At 53.3% G+C, this 16,442-nt stretch overlaps 5 protein-coding genes across 5 annotated transcripts; 1 reads left to right on the top strand and 4 right to left on the bottom strand.

The window, feature by feature from the left end:
• Positions 1-486: 486 nt before the first annotated feature.
• Positions 487-5,525, bottom strand: cpcC (putative protein kinase (Gcn2); the record flags this gene model as incomplete). Its single annotated transcript, XM_056685004.1, has 6 exons — positions 487-794; positions 862-1,300; positions 1,362-2,789; positions 2,845-3,174; positions 3,227-5,272; positions 5,331-5,525. The coding sequence occupies 6 exons, from the start codon at positions 5,523-5,525 to the stop codon at positions 487-489; spliced, it is 4,746 nt and encodes a 1,581-aa protein (XP_056548610.1).
• A 1,268-nt stretch (positions 5,526-6,793) lies between these two features.
• Positions 6,794-9,058, top strand: N7482_002878 (uncharacterized protein; the record flags this gene model as incomplete). Its single annotated transcript, XM_056685003.1, has 2 exons — positions 6,794-6,833; positions 6,894-9,058. The coding sequence occupies 2 exons, from the start codon at positions 6,794-6,796 to the stop codon at positions 9,056-9,058; spliced, it is 2,205 nt and encodes a 734-aa protein (XP_056548609.1).
• Positions 9,059-9,448: 390 nt separating this feature from the next.
• Positions 9,449-11,179, bottom strand: N7482_002877 (damage-control phosphatase ARMT1 family protein; the record flags this gene model as incomplete). The annotated part of the gene is made up of 6 exons (XM_056685002.1): positions 9,449-9,679; positions 9,747-10,606; positions 10,679-10,791; positions 10,856-10,986; positions 11,038-11,108; positions 11,158-11,179. The coding sequence occupies 6 exons, from the start codon at positions 11,177-11,179 to the stop codon at positions 9,449-9,451; spliced, it is 1,428 nt and encodes a 475-aa protein (XP_056548608.1).
• A 406-nt stretch (positions 11,180-11,585) lies between these two features.
• On the bottom strand, positions 11,586-13,365 carry ppt1 (protein serine/threonine phosphatase PPT1; the record flags this gene model as incomplete). The annotated part of the gene is made up of 5 exons (XM_056685001.1): positions 11,586-11,621; positions 11,685-12,415; positions 12,474-12,909; positions 13,023-13,103; positions 13,216-13,365. 5 exons carry the CDS (start codon positions 13,363-13,365, stop codon positions 11,586-11,588), a joined length of 1,434 nt encoding a protein of 477 aa, XP_056548607.1.
• A 1,449-nt stretch (positions 13,366-14,814) lies between these two features.
• gatA (4-aminobutyrate transaminase gatA) lies at positions 14,815-16,438 on the bottom strand (the record flags this gene model as incomplete). Its single annotated transcript, XM_056685000.1, has 3 exons — positions 14,815-16,024; positions 16,089-16,124; positions 16,188-16,438. 3 exons carry the CDS (start codon positions 16,436-16,438, stop codon positions 14,815-14,817), a joined length of 1,497 nt encoding a protein of 498 aa, XP_056548606.1.
• Positions 16,439-16,442: the final 4 nt, after the last annotated feature.

The following is a 16,442-nucleotide window of genomic DNA, read 5'->3' as shown; positions in this document are numbered from 1 at the left end:
CTTGCGAAACCCTCTACTTACACCTATGACATATGCGATTTCTTCATGTACAATATCAGCGATACCTCTGGAGTCCAAACATGATTCATTCAATCGGCCTATGGTCTACGTACACCCCTTTTATCAATTCAGTTCTTACAAGTACTGAGGGTTCAATGGCAAGCGGAAGGACGTGTGAGGAAATGGCCAAAAAGACAGGTTCAGCAACCGTCTCCAGAAGAGAATATCAGGCGTCGTCCACAGGCTCTTGAAATACAATATATTGGCGTTATTCATCACGGGGTATCGACCCGAACACACTTTGCTAAAAACAGAACCATGTGAGGTGACGTAGCTTGGCATGTAAGACAGGTTTTCATAAAGAAGTGAAAACGAAACAAAAACGTCCGCCCAGATGATGGAAATGCAATGAAGTCGAGCACCATCCATGCGGGTCAAAAACACAACTCCCCAGGTCCCACCGCGATCTTAAAATCATTCATTCGTTCACCTGTCGCAAGGACCGAGATCATAGTACACGCATGAACCTGTCCGGTAATTGTAGATAAATGCATTGGTAAAGCTCTCTGCGCCATCACCAGTGTGGTTCTCTGAGGCCAAATCACTCAGCAGTTCGTATACCTGGCTCAGGTACTTTCGTTCTGTTAATGGTGCGTTCTGAATGACAGTGCGCCAGCTGTCAGGATCAGAGAGTCTGGTGTCGCGAATGGAGTCGAGGACATCGTCACGGGTATCAATTGCGGCAACAGGGCCGTTGCGAGCGTTTTCGGCGATTTCACGGGCGCGGGAGAGAGCTAGATGCAAGGTATCAGTATGGCGCTTTTATATTTGTAAGATGGCGACAGTAGGAGGGATAAATACCGGACTCAACGATATTCCTGCGATTGGTCTTCTTACTCCGATGCTGCGGAATAAGAATGCGCACGTCGTTTGCTTTTTCATTCGAGAGTAGATCATCCTGCTGCCCAGGCTGACGGGCCTGGCGTGGATCAGAAGCGCCCTCGCGCTGGTGGCGGGCTTGCACTTCAGACCGAAGCCACGGCACCAGCTCGGAACTGCGAATATCGAATTCCTCTTTGCGGATGAGATTCCGTACTTTGTAGCCACGCTCTTTGCTGTCTTGCTTGGCGATCACAATCCAGCGATGATTATGTTCACGGTACTTAGCCATCAGCTCTTCGAGGGATGAAGCGTCCACAGCAAGCTCAGCACTGATACCGTTGGACCAGAGATCCTTGACGATCTTGACTCCTGTTGTGCGGAGGACAGTCGCGTCGAAACTAGCCACGAGGACATCACACTGTGTTAGGTTAGCATCGATTAACAAGCTGGAAATATACTGTAGCGCTCGCATAACTTACTCGCCGGGTTGCCCAGTACAGCTCAGCCCCAGACTCGGTATCCTTCGACGGAGCCTTGGATTTCAAGTATTCGGTCATCGATGAACCCAGTCTATCTGAACTAAGGTTGAATCCGACTGCATGTGCCTGGGGCCGATTTGACAAGACCTTAGGCGCAAATTCCTGGATCAAGCGATCATATCGGCCACCCGCAGCAAAGACATCGCGGCGCTTGCTATCGAAGACGCATTGGAACAGAATGCTGCCTCGGTAGAATTTGTCATGCAGACTGCTTAGTGGATTGATGTAGACCTTGCGCTTGACGCCGAAGCATTGCAGGTAGGTCATAAGCACGTTCAAGCGCGCAAAGATAGGGGGAATTCGCTCGGCAAACTCGGTGCCTTCCATGATGGTTTGTAGCCTCCGGAGTGTCCCTTTCGGGGTGTCTCTGAAATCAAACCGCGCAAGATCATCTAAAGACGTCGACGCAACACCAATCGATGGAGATCGAAGCTCGCTCCGAATCTTTTGCATCGTCCACTTTCCAACATTCAGCTTGCTGATGACATCCTTCACTAACGGTATTTGGGAAGGTGTGATGCGGCAGAACTCCATGATGAGTTGAAGGAGGTCAGAGTGGTTGACTAGGAAGCACATTGTGGCCGACCGAAGAGGTGGGAACTCTTCGATGATCTCGTCGAGAACTTTGATCACCTCTGCCTCCTTGAGCGCTAGGTCCAAGGTGTTGTAGGACACAATATCAAAGTCCACCTCTCGGTGAGTCCGGGGTTCAGTGCCGTGAGTAGACTCTCTGTAGACCGTCCCAAAGGCAAAAGTCTTCTCCAGAGAAGAATCTTGCCGAGGGATTGCCCGTGCATTAGGAACTGTCAGGTCGAACGGTAGCTGTAGCAGATTTCCGGATGCATCCAATAAGCGCACGGCGCCAGCAGAATAATGCTGAGATCGTGGAAACAACATCTGTCTTGCAGATTCTACCGCACCATGTTTGCGGAAAATGGAAGTCAGCTTCTTCTTGACGAGACCCTGGACAAGTAGCTCATTGGCTGCTGGTGTTGCATGCGAATCCATATCCCAGGCGATATCCTCGAATTTCTTCGGAGACTGAGAAAAGATCGCAGAAAGAATCTTCTTGTAGTCTGGAGAATTTGGATCAGACAGCAAATGGACGATGGCCCGTCTGAACGTCTCCTCTTCGACTTGAAGCGGAATTCTACCGCTGGAAAGAAGTTCGGTAGCTGTAGGACGCTCGGTCGGGGTATGGCTCAACAGGGATTCAATAATTTGCCCTTGCACAACCTTTTCAGATTGTTGGAAAGTAGCCGGTAAAGTATGATGTTGCTCTCTAATCGCCCGTAGGGTTTGATCGCGCTCCATACCAGTGGGAAGTGGGTGACACATCTCGAAGAAAATAACACCGAGAGAGAACATCTAGAAACGTCAGTATGCATGCAATTCAGTTATGGCTCTCGTGAGAGATACTCACATCGACTTTCTCGTTGTAGTGTCCCGGTAGTCCCGACTTCATTTCCGGTGCAACATAGTAAGTTGTTCCCAAGCTGCGGGTGAAGTCTCCTTCGAAGTCCGCTGCTGCAGACGAGCGTACCGCCGTCATGAATTGTCCACTTGTAGCGAGGCCAAAGTCACCAATACGGGGGTTGTTAGCGACGTCAATGAAAATATTGTCCGGTTTCAGGTCTCTATGAATAATGCCATGGCTGTGAATGTGGCTCAGGCCATCAAGAATCTGCCGAAACAGGCGCCAAGAGCGATCTATGTCATCATAAAGGCCATTCCTAATCAAGTCTCGCAAGGTCTTTGTGGGAAGTTAGCGTCAGATTGTCAAGAACTTTGGTTTTCCGACTCACATGCTTCTCGCAATACTCCATCTGAATGTACAGTGTAGTCAAAACAGGCCGACCATATGAGCCAGATCGTGCCCGGCTGATTTCAGCGCTTCGTTCAGTGCCCGTTTCTGTGCCAGTACCATAAGTTCCAGGGGTATCACGGTGGCCCCGGTCCGAAAGCATTCCGTCATCTTCGCTATCTGAAGCAGCGAATTCAATCTTTGGATATCCGCTGGAGCTAATAAAATCAAGGCCACCAGTGCTGAAGCCACGATGGTCCTGGCTGGAAAATGGGTCGCCTTCGGTTGATGACATTGCTTCCGCCTCGATGTTGTTGAAGTCTTCCTCCAACCAGGCAGTATAGTACCGCACAACGTAAGGATGGTTCAGACGCGATAGAAGCATGATTTCAGACAATGTATCCTTCAATGCCGCAGCAGAAGTCTGAGAGATCTTCTTGACGGCATAGAAACGGCCATCCAGCTTGTTTCTAGCTTTGACAACTTGTCCAAACCCGCCGCGACCCAAATGGCCGGCCTCATCAAAGTCTTGGTGATAGCGTGAGAAGGCTGGCATGGCCCCCGAGGAGTCGAGTCGTGGCCGTCTTTGGATTGATACTGAATTCGAAGACTCGCGCATAGTCAAGGGCGCATCTACTCGGAAAAACTCCGACGGCTGGAGTTGGAAGGCAGTTGGCCGTTTTCTCGGGTCTGGCCGGAAGAATTCTTGAAGCAGATCTTGCAATGGAGGGGAGAGACCCAAAGAAAGCATTAATTGGTTGGCCGAGGTGTATCGCAGAAAGACGTCTTTTCCGAATGCCATCTGTAGCATGATAATGCCGAGGTCCCAGACGTCAGTCTTCATGGTTGGTAGTGCACCCTCTTGTGTCAGTTCTGGGGGCAGCCATAACGGGGACTTTGATGTAGTTAGGGAACGCTTTCCACCCGGAGAGTCTGGCAGGGCCTCTTCAACACTAGCTTCGAGTTTGACAATAGTCCCACCAGAGGTGTTTCTATACAGCATGATTCGATCGCAGTGAATATTTCCATGGACGAACCCACTACGGTGGTAGAACTCCAAGGCCTCGAGTAGTTGAATCATCCAGCCTCTGAGGGTCTCGACGGCGACAGTGCCCACGATATCGAGAAGCTCAGACAGCGAGCCTTTATTCGCAAATTCCAGAAGAGCATAAACGGTCCAGGAGTTTTCCGGTGAGTCGAAGTGGCTGACAGGACGAATGATCTTGAATCCCACAAATTCGACAAGGTTAGGATGCCGAAGTCGTCTCAAGCCCTCCAATTTATCCTCACTGGTCCGCATTTGCTCTCGAAATGTGAATGCATCGAAGCCTTTCTCGCTGAGGAAAATCTCCTTGAGAACAAGGAGAGGCACGTGGCACCGGCCCTCGGAGACAACGGGCCTCACAGTAAATGTGTTCTTGCCCTGCTTGCAATGTAGTAATGTCTTTCCATGCACGGCACGGAACACCAGCGGTTGCTCATCGGTATCATTGACTGATATGGGCGGGTCGAATGAGATTGCGCCCGGAGTATTCTCCACAAGATCCCCAACATCGTCCGAATCAACCCCACCTGTCCGACTCTTGCGTCTCAGAATCTGAGCCTTGCTTCGCTGTCGAGCCCTATCCGCAAGCATTACCTGTAGAGCACGCGCCTCCTCCACATTTTCTGCCTCTTGCTTCCGCAGTTCCTCCTGCTTCTCGAGTTCGGCGCGGTGAATGGCAGCAGCTTTTTGTTCCATGCGTTCCTCCTCGAGACTGGGTAGATCTTTGTCCTGCTCCCGAGCTTGAGCGACATCTTCCAAAACATCTTGAATAGACAGCGCCAGCTCGTAGATCATTTCACTGCCGAGGAGTGTCTTGGGTTTCTCACGAATAATTTTCTGGATTCGAGAGCGGGCATTCTCGCGGAGGTCGTCGAGCTTTTCCAGAGAAAGGTTGGGAGCGGTTTTGGGGTATGTAGCGGGTAGCTCAACCAACAGGACTAAAAGCACGTCCAAGTTCGAGGAGGCTCGGAGGTGGAGCTTAAAAGTCACGTTGGAGGTTTGCTAGGATATCACAGATCAGTACAAGGCTCGAGCGCACTATAAAGTCCCTCCCACCCACCTGCCATGCTGAGCGCCGATTTTCAACCTCTTCAAAATCATCGCCATAAATCGAACGAAGGGCTTCCGCCTCGTTCAAGTGGATCTCACGGTAATTGGTTGTTGCTATCTGGGGAGATGTCACGGAAGAGGTATCGGAGGCGGAGGATGTTTGCCTTTTCGCGCGGGGAGCTTTCTTCCTTTGTTTGGGAGGCATCGCGGGGCGTGGCGCGAAGTCGCCCTACATCCGGGATGTTGCGTACAACATGGGGAGCACGGTTTGTATATTGGGGTAATAATAGACAGTATTGGGGAGAGATAGAGGAGGGGACTTGAGGGCTCTTTTTTCGACGAGGGCAAAACAGGCGGTCAACGATGCGACAGGGCGTGGGCGGTGATCGCGGCTTATCGTACCTTATCGTGCCTATCGATAGGCAATCAATGGGTGGAGCTGCGTAGTTTGGCTGCCCGTTGGTTTATACTATCCACTACCTCCTCTTTACTCTTGATGATAGACCATTCAATCGCTTTCCACTTGGACTGATCTTTCTTCGACAGGACCACAGTCGGGAAGCCAAAAGTAAAACAAGGCAGGGGACATAATATATGCCCAAGAGCGGGTATTCTAGGCCCGTCTGCGCTGTCCCTGCACCAAACTCGATTCGCGCTGCAATAGTCGTGCCACTGCAAATCCCCCTCCACTCGGGAGTCTGATTTCTACCCCATCAAGAAGCCCCAGACCCCATCAAAGTCCCCGAGAACCACACTTCCAAGTAGGGTGAACAGTGGTGCATATTGCCAGTGTCCCCATTGGTCGTGTCCGTGAGTCTGGCGCTAGCAGCGATTAACGTCCAGCCCAAGAAGCGAGAGGTGCCCAAGGATAAGGCTGCATAGACAGCAAACCCAATCAGAATGTTGCGGATACCATACACCGCCATCAGGCCGTCATACAGCGCTCGATCTGCTGGTGGGGACGGGAGCTCGAAGATTGCTAGAGCACCTTCGGGAGTGAAAATACGTGGACGCCGAAGCCAACAAAAGGATGGCCAAAACAGTGGCCATCATTCGAACGACCGAAGGCTTTGAGAGAGGCCTTTTGAATGATGGTTCGAGAACTGGAGTATACCGTAATAAGCAGAGAAGTAACATTGTGGTAATTGTAGCATATATCTACTGTAGATCATGTTGCAGGCTGGTCACAAACAAAAACAAAGTATGAGAGTGGTTGTGGATGAGATGCTATTTCCAAAACATAATTCCAGCTTTGCATCTCTTATGCCTCCATCCATTGATCTTGACTCATTAGCAGTGACCTACCCCTTGGCTAGGCTCCCTTCACGGCATTGCGTCCTTCAAGGTGAATTCTTCGGTGTTGGGCGCTGCGCGGGCCGCCAATCGATAAGCGCTGACCTCAGCTTCCAGCTCCCGACCCACGCGTCAGTAAACAAACCGCCACACTCTATCGTCGAATCTCGGAAACCAACGATGCTGGACTGGATGAAGGGGAACGAGGCTGGGGCTGCAGGTTAGTCTGCACTGTTATCATGTTCGAAGCTAGGATACTAATTAGCACCCCTTTGCTCAGATACCTCCACGGTGCTGGAGCCCCCCGAGACGCCAGCTCCCGTGTTTGCGATGCGCGCCTTCAGGAGCGCCCTATTTGGCACGCCCGGGGCCGAAGAGGAGGAAAATAAGGAGAATGAGGAGGGCACATTACTATCAAAACCGTCTGGTCACCAGCGCAGCAAGAGTGAGACCACTAAGCCTATTACGATCGCGGAGAAAGAAACCGCGACGACCGACCTCGACTCGACCTTCAACCCCTCGGGATCGCCCACTAAAGGCATACTTGTGACCCCCGGCACGATCGCGAACCGACGCAAAACGGTTTCTTTTGGTGAGGGCGTGGTTGACAATGAAGGGAAACGAGATAGCCAGTCCAGCAGGGCCGTGAAGACACCCCCCAATCCGTCGGGGATTACTGCCCAATGGATGTCTGGCTCTGCTGATGGCAAGCCACGGAGCAAGCTTACACAAACTCTGATGGATGCTCGCGATAACGCGTCGAAGAACGCCGAATCGTCCAAGTCTATCCAGGATACTCCATCCGAGTCCAAGCCCGCCACCGGCACTCAGTTGAAGAACGAGCCAAGCATGGAGGACATTACGACTAATCTGGATGAGCCACGGTCGGAGTCGGGCAAATATTGGAAGATGGAATTTGACAATTATCGCGTGCGCACCAACCGCGAGATCAAGAAGCTCATCCACTACCGATCGATCGCCAAATCCTATGCTCGCAAGAAGGATTCAGAAGCAGTACGGCTGGCAGAGAAACTTCGAGAAGAAGAAGAAAAAGTGGCGGATATGGAACGCCAAGTAACGCGTCTTGCCGCCACCATCGTCGGGGAGCGTTCAAAAGTCGACAAGGAGCAATTGATTCAAGACTTGACGAAGCAAACCACGCTGGCTCTGCAGTACAAGCAACAGGTCACTTCTCTGCGCGACATGCTGGAACAACAAGGCGTTGTCAAGGGTAATGGAGCGAAAACCACTGAGTCGGTCAAGGAAAGGCCATCATCTCAAAGCTCCCCAATCTCCTCAGAAGAGCCAGAAGAGCTACGTAAAGCACGGGAGGAGCTGAAACAAGCGAACGCGAAAATTGAGGAATTGAAGCGCCCAAATCCCGATCTCAGCAAGCTCCAGAGCCTCGCGCAGAGCTCCGAGAAGAAAGCGCAGGAGCTCGAAAAGGAGAATGATAGTCTCAAGCAAACCTTGGCGCGCGTCAAGCAGGAAATGTCGCGGTACGAGGGCCGGCGCAAGGAGAAGGAGACAAAACTGAAGCAAAGAGAGACCAAGCTAGAGGCACGTATTCAAGAGTACCGCGAGCGCCTCAAGACAACGACCCAAGAGCACAGGGAGTCGGAAGAGAGGCTGCGGGCCAGCTTCGACGAGGAACGCAGCCGGATGCAGAACCAGATTGAACTTCTGAAGGTCAGAGCGTCGGCCATGGACGGCGTCCCGATTCTGCGGCCCCAGCAACGGCATTCCCTCAGCCCGCGTAAAGAATACGCCGGCGTGCAGGTGCACGATTTTGCCTCGCGGGATCACCCAGAAATAGACGATGAGGCCACAGACCACTTAGAAGCACCACCAAGTCCGAGCCCGCGTTCCAAGACCCGAGAACAGCGCCATAACCACACGCGCAGTGCGACAACAGGCGGGCTCGATCTCAAACGCGCTGCGCGAAACATCGCAGCTGACGACGACGAAGTCACGCACTACCTGAACGAAATCCTGCCTAAACCACATCACGGCTCACACCGTGCCAACCTTGACAGGGTCATCCCATCCTCGCCACCAGATCTCGCAGCACTAAAAGTTCTGGGCCCTGGCCAATCGAAGTATCTCAACGCGGGTGAGAACCAGCGCAGCTACCGCTCTCTTTACCGGCGTGATGCTGCAGACAATAACGGACAGCGCTACGGAAATCTCACGCATCGCCCACGCCCACACATCCAGTCCACTTTAGAATCAGTATCGGCACTTCCGTCTTCGCGTCCTCCATATGCCGGGTACACTATTGCCGCAGGTGAGCGCGGGCACCGGCGGACTGGGCTGGCAGATATGAGAGGTGAATTGTTGTCGCCTGAGCGTATTGCTGCAGCCAAGTCAAGGCTGAAGCAGAAGCATGATAGTCGGAAGGTGAAGGCGTTGGGAAAGGAGAATACCGGCAGAGAAATGTGTTGATCTCTCCATCGAGGATTATTGTTTTTCTACATTGGGTTGCGATTGGGATGGTGTTTGGTTTCTTGTCCTGTCTTTGTTTTATCGGTGAAGGGTCGATTCCTGGATGTTCAATGCTGGAGACTGCCTATAGGGCCAAGTTGGAGTCACATAACTGGTGAATAGTATTTCCAGGGCATTTTTTTACTTCTAATTCACAGAGGTTTCATATGGACACTAATGAGTGTATTGCACCAACTCTATGACCACTAACTAGATATATACATCTAAGAACATAGGCCCATGCACGTCCGGATCTATCATCTAAGCAATGAACGCGCCAATTTTCCGAAATACAATCCGCCACACACCGTTCAATTCATTCCATTAATTCATCAGGTTTCTGTTCTTTGCCTAGGCCTTGCCGTCTGAGAACGAGACAACAGCCCACTTCCCGCTCCACGCCCACTTGCGAGCTTCGGAGCCACCGCCGCCAGGAAGCTGGCGGAGTTTCTCGTCTTCGCCGGCGGGAAGACCGACGACAGTGTCTGCCTTGCAGGTGCGGAAGGCCAGGACGCGGATGCCGGACTTCGGGCCCATGGGTCCAATGGCGGTTGTGAAGGGGGTTGTGGGATCCCATTGGGCCTGGAAAGTATTGATTAGCAACATGGTACACCCGACGTGCAGAGTCGATATATGGTGGAATACATACATCGTTGATAAGCTTGCGGTAGTTCAAGTCGCCCTTGAAGAGGACAAGCTCGCTCTCCTGCAGGTCCTCGAACAGCTCGGGCGCAACATGGGGCATACGCCAGTAGCAGCCCTGAGTAGTCCAGAACGAATGCGGGCGCACGATCAGCTTGCCATCTTGGTGGAACTCGCTCCACTGCTGGAACAGGAACTTCACGTCTTCGACTTCTTTGTCCGAGAGCTGGGGGAAGGTCTTGCCCGAGTCGTCGGCGGCGGTGTAGAATGCTTGCGGGTCGACCATTGAGTTGAGCAGGTCAGCGAAGTCCTTCGGCGTGACGTCGGACACGAACCAGGGCAGACGCTTGGGGTGCAGGACGATTGTTGTTGCCAGGCCTGCGGATAGCAGGTATCCAGCCAGGATCAGGTCGACGAATAGTTCGAAGCCGGAGTTATCGAGGACGATATCGACGCGACGCTCGTCAGCCTTCTTTTCCGCGCGGGCCTTCTGCAGGACATCGAATGCAGAGTCGATGTCGTTTACAAGTATATTCTTCTGAGATGCCTGGCGCGCCTGCGAGCCCTGCAGCTTCTGGATGTCCTCGTAGGTGAGGGAGGTGAGGAGCGAGAGATCGGTAGCATTGCCCCAGAGGCAGATCTCACACATCTCCGAGAACAGCAGTCTCTCGGCCTGTGCAACCTCCTCGGCTGACTTACCCTCAGCGTTTTTGCCGGATTCTGCCTCCAGAGCTAGCTCGCGGTACCGCGCAGCGAGCTCCAGCACGGCGGGGCGGGAGGACTTGAAGGTGGACATCTTTTGGCGGCCGAAGACATCGTATCCCTTCCAGTGCTTTGATAGGGAGAAGAAGGTCTCCATACGGCGGTCTGTTGTTGGGTCGTCATGTCAGCGCTATTGTACCTTCGGGGCGGTGGAGGTGCGATGTGCGGTAGGCATACAGAGGTAGCACTCAGAGTAGAGCCAGGGTGCGTTGTGCCATTTCGGAGTTCCGCGCTGTTCAAGCTCCTTGTTATACGAAGCGATATCAGACGCGCCATCGTCATCCAGGGGACTAAAATTAATCCACGTTAGAAGCCTTTCCGAAGAATGAGCCCTACTGAGGCGGAATAACTTACGTCAACTGCCGGTCGTGCTGCAACTCATACTTCATGGTCGCAAGCTTCTCGATAATTCTCTTGCCCTCTTTGGCCTTCTCATCATCCGTCACTGTAGCCACCGTCCGGTGCAGGTCATCAATGGCACCAGTCTGGGTAAGTCAGTGATCTAGGCTCTCCTGACATTTGGAACGAGAGCTCACGATAATAACCGGCCATCGGTCGTCGGCTGAGACCGAGGCGAAGCTCGACCGGTCCGAGGTGAGGAATTGAGCTAACCCAGGTTAGCTGTGTGCATTACATCCCAGCAAGAGCAAGCTCACGCGTCTTCGGATCGAATTCCATCTTGTCAGGTGGAGTTGATGAAATTTGGGGAAGCCGAAGTTCTAGAAGGAGGGAATCGCGGGGCACGGAAAGCGGTGAGTCCGCATTGTATACCGGCTAGGTTGGGCCATTGATATGCCAGCGATGGACGCGGTGATCTCGTTATTTCATCTGATTGGCTTACTACTTCTTATTCAGGGCATACCCCAAGCAATAGTCGATCACAGGTCCAAGACGTCGACCCATCAATTCGTCGTATGAACCATGACATGACATATATATAAAAACACTAGACTCTAGACGGACAACAAGAAGCCAGCCACCTAGGTTCCGAAGCCAAGTAGGATTTAGATGCTCGCCAATACAACATAGATCTTTCTAAGCTCTTTTGAAAACAACGCCCGCTCTTGCAAATCATCTGGGTTCATCACATCGTCGACAGAATCGAGTTCTGTGCGTAGGCCTGGAACCAATCGTTAGCTCTATCAATCCCATTTTGAAACACCGGGGGAATAATTCGACTTACCATCGGCTTGATGTCAGGGTGGGGCACAGCCTCGAAGACCTCATACTCGAGCTTCAGCTCAGGTCCAAGGTTGATATAGGCGCCCTTGTTCTCCGTCGAGTCGCAATACCTGGGCGCGGAGAAAACGGTGATACACCGGCCATCATGCTCAACCTCGTAACCCTCCATACGAACCTCGTGCGATCGGATAATGGCCTCGAGACCGTTGTTCTCGCAGAAGCGCTTGGTGATATCCGGACCGAACTGCAGGCCAACACCACGCTTGCTGGGTCCACGGCCCGGCTGAGGCTGCGGGTCAGTCCAGAGCATCTCCATCATCAGACCCTGCTGGCCGGGTTGCCGTTGGTTGTGGCGGTTGAGTTTCCGAATGTCGTTCAACGTGATCTTGTCATCTGAGAACAGACCGCCGTGAAGGACGAGGTACTTCTCGCCGATCAGAGTGGCCAACGGTAGGGCTGAGAAGGACTCGGAGAACACCTTGAAGACGCGCTCGTTGTACTTGGCTTTGCATTCGCCCTCGAAACCGTAGACCTTGTTCATGTCGTCGGTCTCGTGGTTGCCACGGTTGAGGAACAACCCGTTCGGCCGCAGCCACTTGTATGCGTAAAGAAGCAGGGCAATCTCACAGGACCACGAGCCGCGGTCAACAAAATCGCCGTTAAAGAGGTAGGCGTGAGATTCAGAAGGGCTTCCGTTTCGGCGGAAGATTTCCAGCAGGTCAAAGAATTGGCCTATTTCATCAGCTGCAGGTCCTTCCAGGGCGAGGTTGATTACAGGGAATATGCATACCGTGTGTATCGCCACAGACCGTCAACTTCTTTCCCGCATCCACACCAATCTCCACCATTGTGGGCTCATTGTAGACAATTTCCTTCACGGCCTTGATGATTTGGAAGACATACTTGCGATGAATCTTCTTGCCGTCCTTAAACCGTTGAATCATATCATCAATAAACTCCTGCGTCATCTCGTTGCCGATGCGCACACCATCATAGTCATCCTCCACCTTGATAGCATCGATATCCAGGCCCTCAAACGCGGACGGGGGGTCGGAGACTTCGATCGCCTTCTCAAACTCCATGCGGCGAACGAGCTTTTCGCAATCCGCCAGCTTGAGTTTCGCATTCTGGTTGCCTGGTTCGCGCTTGACCACAGCCTTGAAGTCGCGGAGGGCTCCCTTGTAGTCGGTTATAGCAGTTTTGGCTAGAGCACGCCTCCAGTATGCCTGAGGATTATATGTCAACACAGGATCTACAAAAGTCATATACCCTCGGCCTGCATGCGCTGTTTTCCCTGCGCTCTGCGAGTCCGGGTTCCCTATTGTCCATAACGACTGACCTTGACGTAGTTTGGGTCCAATTCCAAAGCTGAAGTGGCATCGGCGACAGCGAATCCAAATGCCTCGAGTTTAATTTGGGCCTGCCGAGAGAAAAAAAAAATAAATGCCAGTGTTAGTCGAAAAGTGATCCAAAGAATCCTGCTGCAGGGATTCACCCCGGTGGGGTGTATCCCTTGTCGGTGATCGACGCACCTGAGCCCGGTTGGAAAAGAATGACGGCTCTTGGTCATATTTCTCGATCGCTTGGTTGTAGAAATCGACTGCGGTGGGCCAGTCGTGCTGGGCAAAGGCCTTGTTGCCCTGAACCTTCAGGGCGTTGGCCTCCTCTTGTGCCGAAGCCATGGAGCGGAGAAGTTGTAGAGGGGCACGAGACAGCGACGATCGGAGGTTCTGGGGGGTTGCGGAGGGAAGCGAGTCTCAGAGATAGGGTCGGTCGGGTCAGAGAGGGAGACAAGGTCCAATTCTTCTAGGGGAGAGACAAAAGCGCAGAGGAAAAGAGGGGAGAGAGAATGCAGGAGGCGAAAAGAGGTACCCTGTGACTGACTACGGTTCCTGGCGATGGTTTTGGCGCTCTCTTTTTTTCTCCGATAGCAACGGGGCTTGGCACCCTTCCAGAACCCTCGACCGCGGACCCGAGCCTCCGTCCGCTTCCCTCCCTCTCTACGCCACCCTTCACTCACGCCGTATGTCTTTCTACGCCCCTCCGAACCAGCAGCGCACCCTGCGCGCCTGCATGGTCTGCTCCGTCGTTCAACTGCACAATGTGAGAGCTGCGTGATAACTCCCCCCGGCCCGGGCTGCCTGCTACCCAGGTAGTGGCCAATCGCGAGGCTGAGGCTGACCGCAGTGACTTGCTCCAGAAATTCATGCGCGACGGTTGTCCGAATTGCGAAACTATCCTCCAGCTCCGGGGAAACAACGACGCCATTCAGGAATGCACCTCGCAGGTTTTTGAGGGGTTGATCTCCGTCCGTGACCCGGCCGCCAGCTGGGTGGCTCGCTGGCAGCGGTTGGATAATTATGTGGCGGGGACATACGCGACCAAGGTGACGGGATCGGTGAGCTACTATCAAATTTCTACTCGGTGGTCTATCTAGCTAACTAGTCTGCCTTTCTTCCCAGCTTCCGGAGTACATTATCAGCAGCTTGGAGGATTCCGGCGTCAAATACGTCCCGTATGTCCCATGGCTCCCCAAGCAAGAACTGAGCTTCTTGTCCGGTTCTTTCCCATTTCTAGTACTGACTTTCCCACCCTGATAGCCGAGACGGAAGCACCGGCGAAGAAGAATCGTAGAGTGGTCGATCACTCACGACTTTCCACCCATTCCCAACCCTGCCGATGCACATAATCATGTCTGTTCATAGCAGCCTTGATTCCGGATACCCGTACAAAATTATGGCATGGTCTGATGGACTGGATGGGATAATTACAACAGGTTTTGCCGGTCATTCAGGAGTTATAGGTCGGAAGCATTGCACTTTTATTCTTGATCGTTAAGCATTTGGTTACGGAACAAAGAAAGCAGGAATTTGGACTGCTACCCAGGGAGTTAAGAAACAACATAGATACTGAGAATTAAGTCTTGATTTATGTGAAGTCAAGTCATTCAAATGACGATGGCATTGGAATGTCTATGAATGTACAGGCCCAATTTTCGGTGGCATCACTCGTAGCAAACAAAAAGGAGACATCAAAAGAAACTAACAAAAAAGAAAAGTCGCTCATTAAATCTAGTGAAAAAAAAGTCCCAGGCATCCGTTGGTATCATATAGCCCCGGGGGATTTTCTTTTTAGAGTAGCTTGATAATCTTCTCGATGCTCTCGAGCAGGATATCAGCGTGGTGCTGCTGGAAGACCAGCATGGGGCGCAGGCGGACGGCCTGGACACCGCTGCCACCGATGTTCACACCGACGGACTTGGCCTTGGCCACGAACTCGTCCCGCTTAGGGGTGTCCCAGGCGATGAAGGTGCCCTGGCCCTTGCCGCGCAGGTTCTGGAAGTGCTCGGGGTACTTCTGAGCGAGGCCCTCGAGGCCGGCGTACAGGTAGTCACCAGTGATGCGGGTGTTCTCGACGAGGCCGAGGCGCTCGACCTCCTCGATGATGCCGCGGAAGATCAGGGCGCGGGATGGGTCACCCATCCAGGTGTTGAACTGGCGGTAGGGCTTATTGGGGCGCAGAGCCGGGTTTCCGTAGTAGTAGCCAGCGGTCTGGGCCTTCTTGGAGAAGGTGACCATGTCGGGCGGAGAGGAGAGGTTCCAGTGGTCGTGGGCCCAGAACTTGCCGGTGGCACCAACACCGGTCTGCACCTCGTCGACGATGAAGAGCACGTTGTTGCGCTTAGTGATGTCGCGCAGGCCCTGGAAGAAGGCGGGCGAAGCGTGGTTGTCGCCACCCTCGGACTGGATGGGCTCGACGATGACGGCGGCCACGGGGTTGTGGAACTCCTTGATGATACGCTCAGCCTCCTCCAGGCAGCGCTTCTCCTCGGCGGCATTCTCCTGGACGTGCTCCTCCAGAGGGTACTTCAGCTGGGGGAAGGTTGCCTGGGGCCAGTCAAAGGCGGGAATGTCCAGCTTGTGGATGGGCTTGGAGCGGGTGGTGGACAGGGAGCCGAAGAGACGGCCGTGGAAGGCAGACTTGAAAGACATGATGGACAGCTGGGGAGAACCGGGGCCCTGGTTCTTCATGGTGGACTCGAGCTCCTCCGCAGTGAACTCGACCTCAGCGCCACCACGCTGGAGCTGGCGGTAGTACATGAAAGCGGCCTTGTAGGCAGTCTCGTTGGCATCAGAACCAGCCATGGCGGTGAAGACCTGGTTCAGACCCTTGGGGGCGGCCCTGAGGATACCGGTCTTCAGGATGTGCGACCAGTCGGCGGAGGGAAAGTTACCCAGAGCCGGGCGGTTGATCAGGGAGGTGATCATCTCGGGCGACTGGGCCACCTCCTTGAGGTGGGGGTTGTTGTAGCCAACGGGGATGGAGGCAATCTGAGCATAGCTGTATTTGGATGTTAGACAATGCTTTTCTCATCCATTCCAGGCTCGTCAATTGGGTCACTTACACATCGAGAAGCTTGTTGCCATCGAGGTCAGCAATGCTAAAGAGGCAGAGTCAGCTATCGCCCCCACGTACCAGCTGGAGGGGAGTAGGATGGTCGTACTAGTTACCAATGGAGCTGTTGTAGTCGGTCAGCATATTCAGGGAGCGAACATCGAAGACCTCATCGAGCTCGGCGGCGGCGGCCTTGTTCTTGGGGCCGGGAATGGCGGTCGAGACGGAGGGAGCAGCAGGCTCGTTGGGGAAGTAGGGCTTCTCGGCCGCGCGGAGACGAGCGGTGGTCGAGAGAGCACGAGCAGCAGGCATGCGAGCCGCAGTGCGCAGCTTGGGGCTGCAGCGGAGGACGGCGGCCATTGTG

The sequence above is a fragment of the Penicillium canariense genome (genome assembly GCF_028826845.1).
Source record: "Penicillium canariense strain IBT 26290 chromosome Unknown utg000001l_segment0_segment0, whole genome shotgun sequence".
NCBI lineage: Eukaryota > Fungi > Ascomycota > Eurotiomycetes > Eurotiales > Aspergillaceae > Penicillium > Penicillium canariense.
This window is presented reverse-complemented; position numbering and strand designations above follow the sequence as displayed.